This window comes from Danio rerio, chromosome 6 (genome assembly GCF_049306965.1).
Source record: "Danio rerio strain Tuebingen ecotype United States chromosome 6, GRCz12tu, whole genome shotgun sequence".
Lineage (NCBI taxonomy): Eukaryota > Metazoa > Chordata > Actinopteri > Cypriniformes > Danionidae > Danio > Danio rerio.
The window spans coordinates 39966826-39981363 of NC_133181.1; the positions used below are offsets into that span (position 1 = coordinate 39966826).

The 14538-nt window shown below is 35.2% G+C and overlaps 1 protein-coding gene across 1 annotated transcript; it reads right to left on the minus strand.

Moving 5' to 3' along the window:
• Positions 1–867: 867 nt before the first annotated feature.
• Positions 868–14259, minus strand: cth (cystathionase (cystathionine gamma-lyase)). Its single transcript, NM_212604.3, has 12 exons — positions 13927–14259; positions 12298–12379; positions 11643–11738; positions 11446–11555; positions 11187–11321; positions 10880–10937; positions 10725–10802; positions 9751–9903; positions 8562–8683; positions 8430–8482; positions 4059–4197; positions 868–1442 (listed from the first exon to the last, which is right to left on the minus strand). The coding sequence occupies exons 1-12, from the start codon at positions 14098–14100 to the stop codon at positions 1428–1430; spliced, it is 1215 nt and encodes a 404-aa protein (NP_997769.3). The 5' UTR covers positions 14101–14259; the 3' UTR covers positions 868–1427.
• Positions 14260–14538: the final 279 nt, after the last annotated feature.

The window sequence follows — 14538 nt, forward strand, 5'->3', positions numbered from 1 at the left end:
TAGTTCATAATTTTATAATTTATTGATGCATTTCTATTACTCTAGTCTTCAGAGTCACATGATCCTTCAGAAATCAGTCTAATATTAATAAAAATTATTATCAATAATGGTAACAGTAATAAAAGCAATAATGACTAGGGTAATAATTTCATTTGAAACTACGTACAATAAGAAAACAGTGATTTAAAATGTTTATAAATATTTAACAATTTTTTTTTACATTAAATAAATGCTGTCTTGATGAACAGAATAATTTAAAAATAATAATAAAACTGACCCCAAACTTTTGACCGGTAGTGTATGTCAGAAAACCTGAATCAATAATGTTATTGTGTGTCCATTTTGTTAAATGGACATCTTTTGAATCAGTAAATTAAATATATGAGGTGATGGAATATAGGTCTTGGGGAAAAAATGCTAAACAAACGGGAACTGAAATACAGGAGGAAACTAAAACAGACATTGAAATGCTTTCTAGCAAACCATTTTATACATTGACTACCATTTAATTCTGTACATCAATAAACTGTATAAAAAAAACTGTCCATTTAGAAATATTTAGGAGGACACATTTCACTCAATATATTTTCATAATTCTCCTTACAGAAAAACTTTCATGGCTCAGGAAATCACAACAACAAAACTTGTCAGAACTTGCAAACTAATTATCATTTCCTGACAGTTGAAGAAACAAACTGAAGCCTGGAGGATGTTCTAAACAATTATTAATGAGTTCAAGATGTTCTTGTAGTTTTATTGATGTTCTTGTTCAATATGCCTTTTACTATTCATTTTCCAATTACATGTGTGTCATTTGCTGACTTCAAAGTGATTGCTTATGGTTCAGGAAGAAGACAACACAGAGAGTGGAGACTACAAATGGCTTTTAATGGGTCTGGTAACACAGACAAAGATCTGAAGTGATCCCTTTAGAATTGAAAACGCTCAAGCATCTCATTATTGTCAAGTATTTAAAATTCGGCTGTTCGGTGAAGGGTGATTGGAACATAATGAGGTGATTTTGATGCAGAAAATAAAAACTGCTCACTACCTGAAAACACTGATGGTGTCTTTTGTGCATGTTGCAGTTTTTGAATAACTTGTACAGTCTATCTAAATCATAGATTTTGTTTAGATTTCCCTTGCATTCCTGCCACTTTCCTTTCATCAAAACTTGTATGTGCGGTTTTGTTTGGCTGCACATTACCTCATCAAACTTCAATTACAAAAAGTAGAAACACAAAAGCACCAAATCTCCTTTATATTAAAACATGGCAAACAAGTTTTCTAGAGGACAGTTGTTCCCTGACAAATGCAACTGATGTTTTTCAAGTAAGCATAATATACAAAGTAAATCACTAATGTGCCACATAAAAGTGTCCTCATCTCATCCACGTGTGGCATCACTGCTGTTCCTCATCCGTCTTTCACTTCTTTGGATGCTGTTAAAAAAAATTAAAAATGAAACAAGTTGTATAATATTAGTATATTTAAATAGGGGGAAAAAAATGGTTTCAACCAGACAATCAAATAAGTATTTGTAATATCATCATCGTCGTCATCATTTATTTCAGACATTCTAGCAGAAACTTACATAAATGTCCCTGAAATAAAAAAAATAGAAAGAAAAACTTCTAAAATGGACTGATTTCTGCGAGTTGTTCTGTAAAGTAATATTTCATTCATTCATTCATTCATTCATTCATTCATTCGGTTTTCAGAGTTCTTTATTAAAAACACTTTACATGTTTGCAAACCCCTTTCATTGTTCTTGTGAGTTTCCCTCATTAAAAAAAACTTCTACGGTTATTAAAAATGACACTATGAATATGTTTTACAGTAAGAAGAATTTTGCAGAACAACAACTTTCACCTTCACTAAAAAACAATGTTGAGACAGTCTTGTTGAGACTTGACACGTAAAAATCACTTAAATCTTACTATTTTAGGGTGTATTTATTTGTATTATGAAAACTATATATGCATGAGATTTGAATATGTTTAAAGCACTATTCACATTATGATTTTGAAGTTTTGGGTCAATGTGACTTATATATTTGAACCATGTCCTAATTTAATGTTTAAAAAATGTTGTAAATTCCTTACATACATGATGAAGCTGATTTTTAGCTGTTTGCTGCTTAACAAAAACAGTAAAAGTGGTAAACTGGGTAAAAACCTTACATTTTAAAGTATCCATGTCCTATTTTATGTTTTAAAAAATTTGCAAACTCCTTACATACATAGTAAAGCTGATTTTCAGTAGCCTTTACTCCAGACTTTGGTTTAATATACCTCCTTTTGTTGAAATATGATAAGATATCAAAACTGAGGGCTTCTAGCAGTACCTACAATAGCAAAGTAGAGTAAAGGAGGTCGAGCCTTCTCATTTATGGCTCCTAAAATCTCTCACATTTCAAAACTAGATTAAAGACTTATCTGTTTAGTAAAGCATACACTCAGCGGATCACTTAGTTATGATACATAATTGTGCTCCACACATGTTTTAACATCTTGTTTATATACATTATTAACTAAAGCTACGCTAATTATTCTCTTTATTCTATTTTTCCACTTGGGGATACTCATCCCGAGGCCCTCAGACTATGCAGCGCCACTGATTTGATCCAAGACCAGCGACGAGATGATCCCAAGGTTTCATAATCCTAGACCAAGCCGTATCCTGAGCAGCTGCTGTGATGGTCATGGAGGAGTGGAGAGCATGTGACTGATTCCTGTGATGCTACAGGGACATACAAGTCTTCGCTGAGGTCCAGCGTTCTCCAGCCTCCGGCACCTAGACTGCAGCTCTGCACAAGACGTTGGGCCATAGGAGAAACGGTCGTGCCCAACTGAGCCTAGTTTCTCTCGAGGTTTTTAAATTCTTCACTTTCACCAATTGGTGAAGTATTTTCCTCGCCGCTGTCGCCACTGGCTTACATGGTTCGGGATCTGTAGAGCTGCGCATCGATGGATTGCTCTTCAGAGTTTGGACTCTCGGTAGTGATTATTAACCACACTGAACTGAGCTAAACTGAACTTCAACACTGAAAACTGAACTGACACGGTTTTCAATTTACTATGATCTTTTATGTGAAGCTGCTTTGACACAATCTACATTGTAAAAGCGCTATACAAATAAAGGTGAATCGGATTGAATATTATTCAGGATTCTCTGTTAAACACTGCACTTGAAAAAAAAAATCTATTTAGCAAGCAATACTTCATCTTTTTAAATGTGCATATATATATATATATATATATATATATATATATATATATATATATATATATATATATGTGTGTGTGTGTGTGTGTGTGTGTGTGTGTGTGTGTGTGTGTGTGTGTGTGTGTGAAAGCATTTAAAGCTTCCCCTATCTTCCCATGGTTAAGGTTGGCCCTCAGTTCACAAAACAGCTGATAAGCGATGTCTCAGTCTCTGCCAACTGTCTGAAATAGCGCCCAGTTACAGATAAGAATTCTGATAAGAGCTGTTAGGCTGGCATTGAATTGCTGGTAGTGGTTAAAGGTTTTGACCTCTGAAACACGATCACTAGACCTTCACAAAAACGGGCTGCAGGATGGAACTTTGTTCAAACCTTATCGAAAAATACTCCAGCACCTTTGATCTCAAATAAGAACATCTGCAGCGCTGTGATATCACTCTGAAGACTGTGATCCAACAGGTTTCTCACCAACAGTTCCACAAACTCCTAATTTTCTCCTCACAAACATGATTCTATAGGAATAATTCTCAGATCTCTGATCTAAGAGGATTTATATTTAGTTCCTGTAAGCTAATTACCTAAACTTTATTGGCTAAAATCATCTCACATGCTTACTTTTTGAATTTATTTTCAATGATGCACCATTTTACATTAGTTTGCACCATTAAAAAGCACTTTTAATCCAAAAATTATGTTCTATAAATAGAAAGTTTGCTAAGAGATGGCTTGCATATAATAACACTGGCATCATAAATATGAAACAGGTCCCGAAAGGCTGTTTTTATATTAATTACTATTTTTTTCATATGAGCATATGTTCTGCAATACTCACTGCAGCACCGAGAGCTTGGTCCAGATCTGCAATAATATCTTCCTCGTCCTCCAGACCCACTGAAAGACGAATGAGTGTATCACTGATGCCCAGCTTCTTCCTCTCTTCCTCGCACACCGAAGCATGAGTCATAATCGCTCTGGAAAAGATAAAGTGCACTATGGGAAATGGAGATGGATGAAAGGTCTCCTCAAAACGTTTCTGATTGATTCAAATCTTTTTTTCCAGGATAAATCATGATAACACTGGAAAGGTTTGACATCAAGAAAGTCCAAGATAATTCATTGACACTATAGCTGACAATCTAGTAAATTACTTGTGAACAAAAGCATCACAAATCTGCCACAATGACATTTCAAAAGCCTTTTGTTATCAATTTTAATTTTGTTTTTACACTGAAGACAGAGTACTATTGGTTTGACTATTTCATAGCAAGATAAACTTTCATTCATTAATTTTCTTTTCGGCTTAGTCCCTTTATTAAGTCCGGGGTTGCCACAGTGGAATGAACCGCCAACTTATCCAGCACGTTTTTATGCAGCGGATGCCCTCCCAGCCACATACACATTCACACACACTCATACACTACGGACAATTTAGCCTACCCAATTCACCTGTACCAAATGGCTTTAGACTGTGGGGGAAACCCACGCGAATTCAGGGAGAACATGCAAACTCCACACAGAAACGCCAACTGACCCAGCCCGAACCAGCGACCTTCTTGTTGTGAGACGACAGCACTACCTACTGCGCCACTGCGTCGCCCCTGCAAAATCAACTTCAGTAACTTTATTTTTCAATAAGAGTTGATACAAATAAATAAAAACCTATTACAATAACTGTGATTTACATTAAAAACTTTAGATACAATTTTTCAGTTCAGTTTTTCAATTTAACTTTTGTTATATATACACATTAGCAACTCACGCTGTCCCATCCATCAAAACCGTGCTTCTGCCCTCGAGCTCTGAAATCACTCAACGTAACTTGAATAAACTCCTCCCACTGATTGGCATAGGCTTTTCATATAGGTTGATGTTAAAAATGAAATCGAAAACTGAAATAAAAGTGTCAATAAAAGGAAAACTTAAATGTACATTTTAATTTGAATTGTGTCACTATCATTGCTTGAACATTAATAACTAGCTTTGTAAAAATTGAGTTTGCATGTTATTTTTCAGTTTGGCTTTGCACAGAAGATTAAATGTTAAATCGGCAACTTCATTGTGCAGTATTTATCGATTTGACAGGGACGATGTGTTGTTACAGTGAAAATGAAAACTAAACTATTTCATTCATTCATTTATTCATTTTTTTAGCTTAGTCCCTTTATTTATCAAGGGCCACCACAGCGGAATGAACCACCAACTCATCCATGTTTTACACAGCGGACGCCCTTCCAGCTGCAACCCATCATTGGGCAACACCCATACAGTCTTGCATTCACACACATCCACTACAGCCAATTTAGCTTTTCCAATTCACCTATAGCGCATGTCTTTGGACTGCGGGGGACACCGGAGCACCCGGAAAAAAACCCCCACATGAACACCAGGAGAACATGCAAACCCCACACAGAAATGCCAACTGACCCAGCCGAGGCTCGAAACCAGCAACCTTCTTGCTGTGAGGCAATGCGCCACCACTACACCCCTTAAACAATTTCATTTCATTTTCAATTTTGCAAAGTGTTTCATAATGAGATTGTTAATCCGGTTTTCATTTTAATTTCCAAATGTTTATTTGATTGAATTAAAATTGGCAGGAATCATGAAATTACTTCCATATCAAAGTGCTCTGAGAAATAAAAAAAATCTTGTCTAGACATCTTTAGAATTTCACATTTTAATAAAATATGCTTTATCGCCAGAGAAACTTATACATGGTGGTACAACATTCTTCAATAATTACAAGCGTATTAACCTACACTAAATTCATTTAGTTCTGCCTGGTTTTAGAATTAAAATTTGAAAAGTGTTTTTCATATATGCTTGGATTGATCCCTTTCCATTTATTATTTGTTCAGTTGTAGGCAGAGTACTATAGCCTAAAGAAATCTACTATTTGTTCCTGTTGAATAATGTTCTACAATGAGGAAAAGCAATTTTCTTTCAGTACAACAATACAGTGCTTGCGTCCCCTTGTGGCTATTCAGTAGGCACATATCCACATGAATAGCTGAACCCCTTGTGTTAAGAAAGAACATTGCCCACACTCCCTCCACTGGCTTGTCATTGGTTTGTTTTGCTCGTCCTTGCACCGCTACTGGTAAATTCTCACCATTGAATTACCAAAAGCAACCTTGAAGCCCTGAGGTCACAGATAAAGTCTGACGCTGTAGGCTTGACATAATTTGACCCATGTCAATGTAACAAAGATCTTTATTTCTAGCCATTTGTACTGTATCCATCATGTTGACTCTTTGCTTACCACTTTATCTACCCAGACTTTTTAGTTCTAGTTCACCCAAAAGTTTACATTATGTTATTAATTACTCATAATTATGTCCTTCCAAAAACCTGAGACATCTTCAAAACACAACTGAACAAATTTTAGATGAAATCCGAGTGCTCTCTAATTCTCCGTAAACAGCAACAGAATTGAGATGTTCAGAAAACAATGTAAAACAAAAAATTTTGTCAAAACACTCCATGTGACCAGTGATTCAACTGTAATCATACAAAGCTCAAAGAATCAGATCAAGGTGTGTGTTTACTATAGGGAATTTGATTCTTGTATGTTGCACTGTTAACTAATGTCTATCCAATATACAATATAAACACTGCATAGTGATGCAGGACAGAAGATATAGGCGGACAGAGTGTTTCAGAGCATCATATGACCTGCTTTTCTAGACTTTCAATAAATCAGGTCTAGGGATGCAACGATTATAGATTTTGGCTGTGTGATTATAGTCTGAGGAATAATCACAGTTATCACGATTATTATGCATTTATTTATTTCAAAACACTGCTAGTTTAGAAAATCACATGAAAACTCCTTATATGTTAAAGAGTTGTTTATTGCTGCTCAGTAATCAAATAATACGACACAAAATGATAATAAAAACAAATAGTCCAATTCTCTTTTGACTTAAAAATAAGTGAAAAAAAGTTTTGGCATTTAAACATAATAATTTTACACTGAAAATAAAAATAAATAAATGAATAAAATTCAAATAAATAAATTTAAAATAAATGTAAAATAATAATTTTTAAATAAATAAAATAATTTAAATAAAAAAATTAATTAAATGTAAATAAATTTTTTAAATAATGAAAATATAAATAAAAAAATATATAAATAAATTTAAAATAAATTAATAAATAAAATTTAAACAACTTTTTAAATAAATTAAAAACAAGACTCCGTCACACCATATTTGCAAGCCACGTGCCTCCATCGGAAATAACAAACTTGCACGCGTAAAAGACGCAATACGTGACTGGCTCTTAGTTAATAGCCTCAGCCAGAGTTAATCCAGTGTGCATGGTGTACAAGCTCAGAACTTCAAACTAGCACTCAGTTGGCATAACTTTTAGTTGCAGCAGTTTTGTTACATGCAGAAACATGGTGTCGAAAAGCCTTCACGATTAATTAACCATCACTACTCAGGACTATTGCTGTCTATGGAGAATGAGGAATGTCTCAGATTTCCTTTCAAAATATCTTCATTAATGTTCTGAAGATGAATGAAGATCTCAGGGACCGGTACGACATGAGGATGAGTGAGTAATAACAGAATATTCTTTTATGGGTGAACTAACACTTGAATATGTGTGGATGATCACTTCACATGTGAATGGTCAGTGTGTGGCTCATCAGTCTAGATGCACACTTATTCAGGATATACACAGGAATCAGAGAGCGAGATTCAATACCTCTTTAGACCTCATACATTACAGACCTCATAACCACTTTAGGTTTCAACCAGTCACATTTTAACACACAGCACATTTACTAAATACAGAGTGTACTGTATAACTGCAGAAATAATGGTAACCACAAATAAATAAAGCAGCGTGATGTCAAGTCTAGCAGGACTTTATCGATTTTATAAGTTGAATAGCACTCTAATATTAGTAGATTAAATTCATGCAAACTTACATAGAACAATAGATTGTACAATCTAAAATTATATAAAATTGAATACTTTGTAAAATAGAATTTAAGACTTTTAAAAAACTTTTTAAGGTCCTTACATTTTTCTAAATTGATTTATTAACTTTTAATACTTTTTAAGATCCCCCGGACACCCTGTTATAACAAAAAATATGAATACTTGCTTATGCAAACACAAATACAATGAGTATTACATGCTCCTGCTTTAAATTTGAGGGAATTTGATTGTGTGATAGGCTCAGTACTTACGGGTGTTCTGCTAGACTCTCATAACCCCCAAGACTTTCAGCAAGTGCAAACAACTAAAATGCAAAACACATTTAAAACATTTAAAAAATGCAAAAAATAGAAAAATAATCAAAGTATGAAGTTGCTAAGCACCTTTAGATTGCTGAGGAAGGTTGAAGCATGCTCCAGTTTCCCTTTGATGTAAAATGTGATCATCCCAGGACAGCCCGTGCACTGTCTCTTTGTTAGCTCATGTTGAGGATGAGACGGAAGACCTGAAGGAAAAAAAGATGATCAAAGAGTCAACCAAGAAATTTCTTGCTTTAGGTTATTTCAGACATAGCAGTTCAGGCCTGGCCACAGGTGGGGTTATATCAATGGAACACATACAATGCATTTTAATAGCTTGGGCATTTTTACGATTCTAAATCTTTCATTCAGAATTAGAAGCAAAAACTTGATTAAAAAAAATAAATAAATACTTTTACGACAAAAAAAACCCACACATTTAAATAAAAATAGGTTGTTAAACCATGTATTCATCAAGGAATCCAAAGAAAAAAATGTTGCATGGTTTAGAGCAGGGTTGTCCAAACTCCTTGATCTAAGGGTTTGGACACCCCTGGTTGAAACCATGCATTATGTCTTCTTTAGATTCCTTGATGAATTTAAATCCTTTAAATCCATTCCTTGAAAGAACCTATTTTATTTAAAAATGTATTTTTTTGTCTTTTTTTACAATTTGTTTCCATCTAATTCTAAATGAAAATATTTAGAATCTATGAAATACTATTATTATTAGATATTAAAATGTCTTGTTTACGTTCCATTAGTGGAACACCACCTGTGGCCAGGCCTGAACCACCACTATGTGTCCTACATATTTTAATTCCAACCACAATTACATACACTTGTCACAGTCACCAGCAATCCAGCCAATGAAGATCGCCAAAGAACTACAAATCTGTCACTTTAAAGAACTTCATATCCAGTCATGCACCGCTCACACGCACCTGTTTTTCATTAAGTTAATTATACACATAAACGGCTGGGAGCTGCTCATGAACTGATTAGATGGGCTTTATAAACAGCACACACACAAACACACTTTAGTGCTCAGTCTAGCTAATCAAGCTCTTTCTAGGTATACTAGAAACTACCAGGCAGGTGTGTTGAAGCAAGTTGGAGCTAAACTATGTAGGAGTTTGGACCCCTGATTAAGACACAAACATCAGGCAAGTTAAATACCAGTAATTTGGTTTATTTGAGCAATTATCTACTATACATATGTCAAATTCATCAAACTAATTTTCCTACATAATTTAGAGATAATGTCAGTCACCTGGGAAGATGACTCTGTCCACCCTCGGGTCGGCCTCTAGAAACTGTGCTGCAGCCAGTGCGTTCTTAAAGTGCTGCTTCATCCTCAGGTGCAGCGTCTTCAGACCCCGATTGCACATGTAACAGTCAAATGGAGACGGCACAGCACCAAGAGCTGAAGGAAAGAGAGACATGACAAATAAAATAAATCTTAAACTTTTGTTAAACATTTAACTCAAGCTACAGGAATGAATAGCTAAACTACAGGATGAATACAGACAAACAATGAGCAACAAAATAAAACATTATTTTCTGACAGATTTGCAATACTTTATAACTTCTAAGCAATGCGACAACAGGTAATAACAAAAGGGAAATATTGCCTTTAGATATTAAAACAGGATATTACTTTCCCCTAAAGAGAAATAGCTTTCCTTTCAAGTTAATGAAAGACATTCTTCTTGGGTCTTACAAAAGACCCCCAATATCACACATAAAAGAACTATATTATTGCTACATTTCCTTGTTCACCGAGAAATGTCTGAACACTTCGCGTGGTGGCGCTTTTGGGATTGTTAAAACGCATATTTGGGTAGATTATATTGCTAAACTTAAACTTTAATCAAACTTTAGTGATAAGTTTAGTGTTTGATTCCTTGTCCCTGAAAATGTACCGTATAAAAACAGCAATAGACCACCTGTCCATATAAAATATTGTTAAACCAAATTTCTATAAGTGCATTTTATTTATCTGCATTTAATGCATTATTTCTCTCTCATTGTTAGTGCTGTCCAATAATTGAGCTTTATTCCAAAAGGTAATAAATATCTCTAATTAAATGACATGCTATAAACCGCATGAGAAATACACTATTGTATTTAAGACCTTCTGATCTGGACTCAAAAATTCATGTCATAAAGTGAAGAGCCTTTGCAGAAGATAAGAGTGTTATAAGAAAGGAGCGTCACATTTAAACCATAATGTAAATGACTTACAATTCTGCAAAAATTTCAGTCGCTCATAGAGGTCGTCACGGCTGAGAGAAATCAGGCCCATGACGACATCGCTGTGACCTGAAATTACACAGATGAATTCACCTTCGCTCATCTGTATTTCAATTGTGTCAAAGGTTTATATGTAACTTTTTTACCATTCATGTATTTTGTTGCAGAGTACATGCAGATGTCTGCTCCAAGTGCAAGGGGGCGCTGTTCCGGGGATGAAGAACCGTTTCATTAATATATAGTTCTTGTATTTATAAAACGTGGAATTATAAAATAAATGACTTGATGCTTAATCAAATATACATTTTATTCACTTAACTAAGTTTAAATTAGCAGTGCAAAGTGAAATGATGTTCTTTTGCTCTCTGGACTCTATAAAGTGACTTTTGTGTTTTAGATTAGATTTACAGATTAGATAACAGCAACACTGAATTCAAAATCCTGGACGTCTACCTGGAAGTAGGCTGACATGAAAGTGTTGTCCACAACAACGATTGTGTCCTTGTTGTGCTTATGGACAATATCTGCACAGGCCTGGATGTCCACAACCTTCATTGTAGGGTTTGTGGGTGTTTCAATCCAAACCATCTGTAGAAACAGAAATAGTAAATATTTAATTGTTTGAGTTACACCTGCTTTCCCACAGGTATTTTAGTCAGCCAAATACTCATCATATATTTGAAAAAACATGTTTTTTTATTTTCAGATGTACCTTTGTATTTGGTTTTAGCCCTGCTTTTAACTCCTCAAGCTTTGTGAGGTCTGCAAAAGATATATCAAGCCCAACTTCTGAAGCTACTTTTCTGAAATATCGGTTGGTTCCTGGTGGAGAAAACATGTCAGAGATATTCACTCTCTGTTCTTTCAAGCACAGATACATTTCATTTATTATCAGGAGTAATTACTCACCTCCATATACATCATTCATGCACAAAATTCCATCTCCACTTTTAAAAAGATGTGTGATGGTCAAAGTTGCCGCCAATCCAGAGGCAACAGCCAGACCTAATAGATGGACCAAGATTTCAGTTTAAGACACTGTTGTGTTAATATACAGTAATTACATATATATATATATATATATATATATATATATATATATATATATATATATATATATATATATATATATATATATATATATATATATATATATATATTGTGCAGCATGGTGGCACAGTGGGTAGCACAACTGCCTCACAGCAAGAAGGTCTCGCTAGTTCGAGCCCTGGCTGGGTTAGTTGGCATTTCTGAGTAGAATTTGCATTTTTTCCCCATGTTTGTGTGGGTTTCCTCTGGGTGCTCCAGTTTTCCCCACAAGTCCAAAAACATGTGATACAGGTGAATTGGGTAAGCTAAATGTGTACTGGTGTATGTGTGTGAATAAGTGTGTATGGATGTTTCCCAGTAATGGGCTGCAGCTGAAAGGGCATCCGCTGGTGCGGATAAGTTAACCTGGATAAGTTGGCGGTTCATTTTGCTGTGGCAACCCCAGATTAATAAAAGGACTAAGCCGAAAAGAAAATGAATGAATATATATGTTTTGTGTTAGTGAAGGACTCACAGTATTTTGCACCATCCAAAGCAGCGACTGCTTTTTCAAGACAGTTTCTTGTCGGATTTCCACTCCTGCTGTACTCGAACCCCTGGCAGATAAAACATTAGGAGGAAATTCAGTAATTTACTCTCATTTAAACTAATGTCTTTTTGCTATGGAACAGGGGTGTCCAAACTAAGTCCTGGAGGGCAGGTGTCCTTTAAATTTTAGTTTTAACCCCAATGAAACACACCTGAACTAGCTTATCAAGCTCTTCCCAAGTATAGTAGAAACGTCCAGACAGGCGTGTTGAAGTTGGAGCTTAACTATGAAGGACACTGGCTATTTGGACACAGCTGCTATAGAACTTTTAAGATTGATTTTTACAGCAAATATTGTTCCCACACTTCCTTTTTTCTGTAAATAGTTTTGGTATAAATGATGTAAGATAATGCAAAGGGATATGTTGTTTGGTTAGGGTCAAGAAAAAAAATTTGTGTTTCATCATTTATTCCTGATTAGGGAATTTGAACTAGAAAAGTGACAAATGTCTACTGATGTTGTGAATTATATCACTTTGCAAAAAAAACTTAAATAAAAAAGAAATTCAAAACAAGTGTACAAATATATCAATAAATAAGTAAACATCAAAAGAACAGCTGGCACTATAAGTTGGTGGTGTTAAACATCCTTCAGTGTGTAACTTCTTCAGGAAAAGACAGTCACAAGTGAGCATGTGCTTTTACTAGAAGCACCTGGTTATTCTCATGGTGGGTTGAGTAAATATTCAGTAAACTTACAGCACCCTTGCTGATGTAATCATAACTACGTCTCTATATCCTGCTACACAGATGACTTTTGACTGTTTGTAGAGAGGTTTTGAGACAGTGACACCATTTTCAATCAGCTAAGACAAGCTAGTGATACTTTTGTAAGCAGCATAATTATCTGTAGAGTTGTTAAAATGTAACTTTTTTGTTTTATCATTCTGTATTTTGGCATTAAACTACACTTTTCTCACGCTGGAAATTAATGGTTTACCCGTCTGACAACCAGTAAATTATCCAAATCCCCTATAAAATGTTTTGCTAAACCATGATGACTACCTAAGGACAAGTTCACTTAGAAAGGAACATGTATTAATTTATTTTTTTTCCTCATGTGGTTTTTAAACCTTTGTGAATTCATTTCTTCTGCTGAACACAAAAGAAGATATTTTAAAGAATGCTGCTTATTGTTGAAATCAATATTAAACAACAAAAAATACTATGGAAGTCAAAGAGTACCAGCAATCAGCATTCTTCAAAACATCTTCTTCTGTGTTCAACAGACGAACTAAACTCAAACAGATTCTGAACAAGAGAGTGTTCCTTTACTATTCCTTTATTTAACTCAAACCTCACGTTTTGACCAAATGTTTTTGTAATTTGTCGTTTGTGTATGTGTAGTAGTATATAAAAATAAAAATATGCACTTAAATACCAGAAAAAGTGTCGCATCGCATAGATTTAAAGCTCATTGTCGCGTGCTCTATTGTCACTCGATCAGGACACGCACCGGTTGTGCTCATCATAATAGCAAATCACAGTCTACATATATAAGACCACATTAAACAACACTTAATATAGCACAACCTCACACGTCTAAATGACTCACCGCATGTTTTCCGGGGCCGTGCTGTTTAAAGGTGGTGGACAGTGAAATAGGAGGCACTACGGCCATAGAGCTCCACTGCTCGGGCTCTGAACCAACGTGGATCGCATCTGTAGCGAATGACTTGTAGATCGGCAGGAAGCCGGCTGAGCTGTCGTTCTGCATCTCTGAAGACATGAGTGCTCCTGATATGACGGTGAAGGGTGATATACCGGATCCCTGAGATCGCACAAGAGTGAACAGCTCTCTGTTACAGTAAATACAGTGATGGATCACATTAAACAGGAAGGTTGTAGTTGATCAACCTCTCTCTACGCCAATCACTGTACGTGTAGTGTAAAGGCATGGAGTGGATTGGCGATTACGCAGGGGCGTGCTGGGTCACGTGGTCAGAGAGTGCGATGATAGCGGTCTGGTGATGCAACGATTACGTTAATGTTACATGACAAATCTGATCCAAACCAACCAGATTTTTAGATAAGAAATGCTTTCTTTCTTTCTTTCTTTCTTTCTTTCTTTCTTTCTTTCTTTCTTTCTTTCTTTCTTTCTTTCTTTCTCATATGATAAACAAATTCTGGCTATAATATTTTTCAAATAAATGTGTAACTTTTTAAG

What these genes read in the sequence shown, in the direction of transcription:
- cth (NM_212604.3), bottom strand. Translation starts at nt 14,100, where the DNA reads ATGTCTTCAGAGATGCAGAACGACAGCTCAGCCGGCTTCCTGCCGATC. An exon ending in ACTGAAATTTTTGCAGAATT is followed by an intron (nt 9,904 to 10,724) that starts GTAAGTCATTTA and finishes TCTTTCCTTCAG; the next exon opens with CTCTTGGTGCTGTGCCGTCT. An exon ending in GAGAGTCTAGCAGAACACCC is followed by an intron (nt 4,198 to 8,429) that starts GTAAGTACTGAG and finishes TATCTTTTCCAG; the next exon opens with AGCGATTATGACTCATGCTT.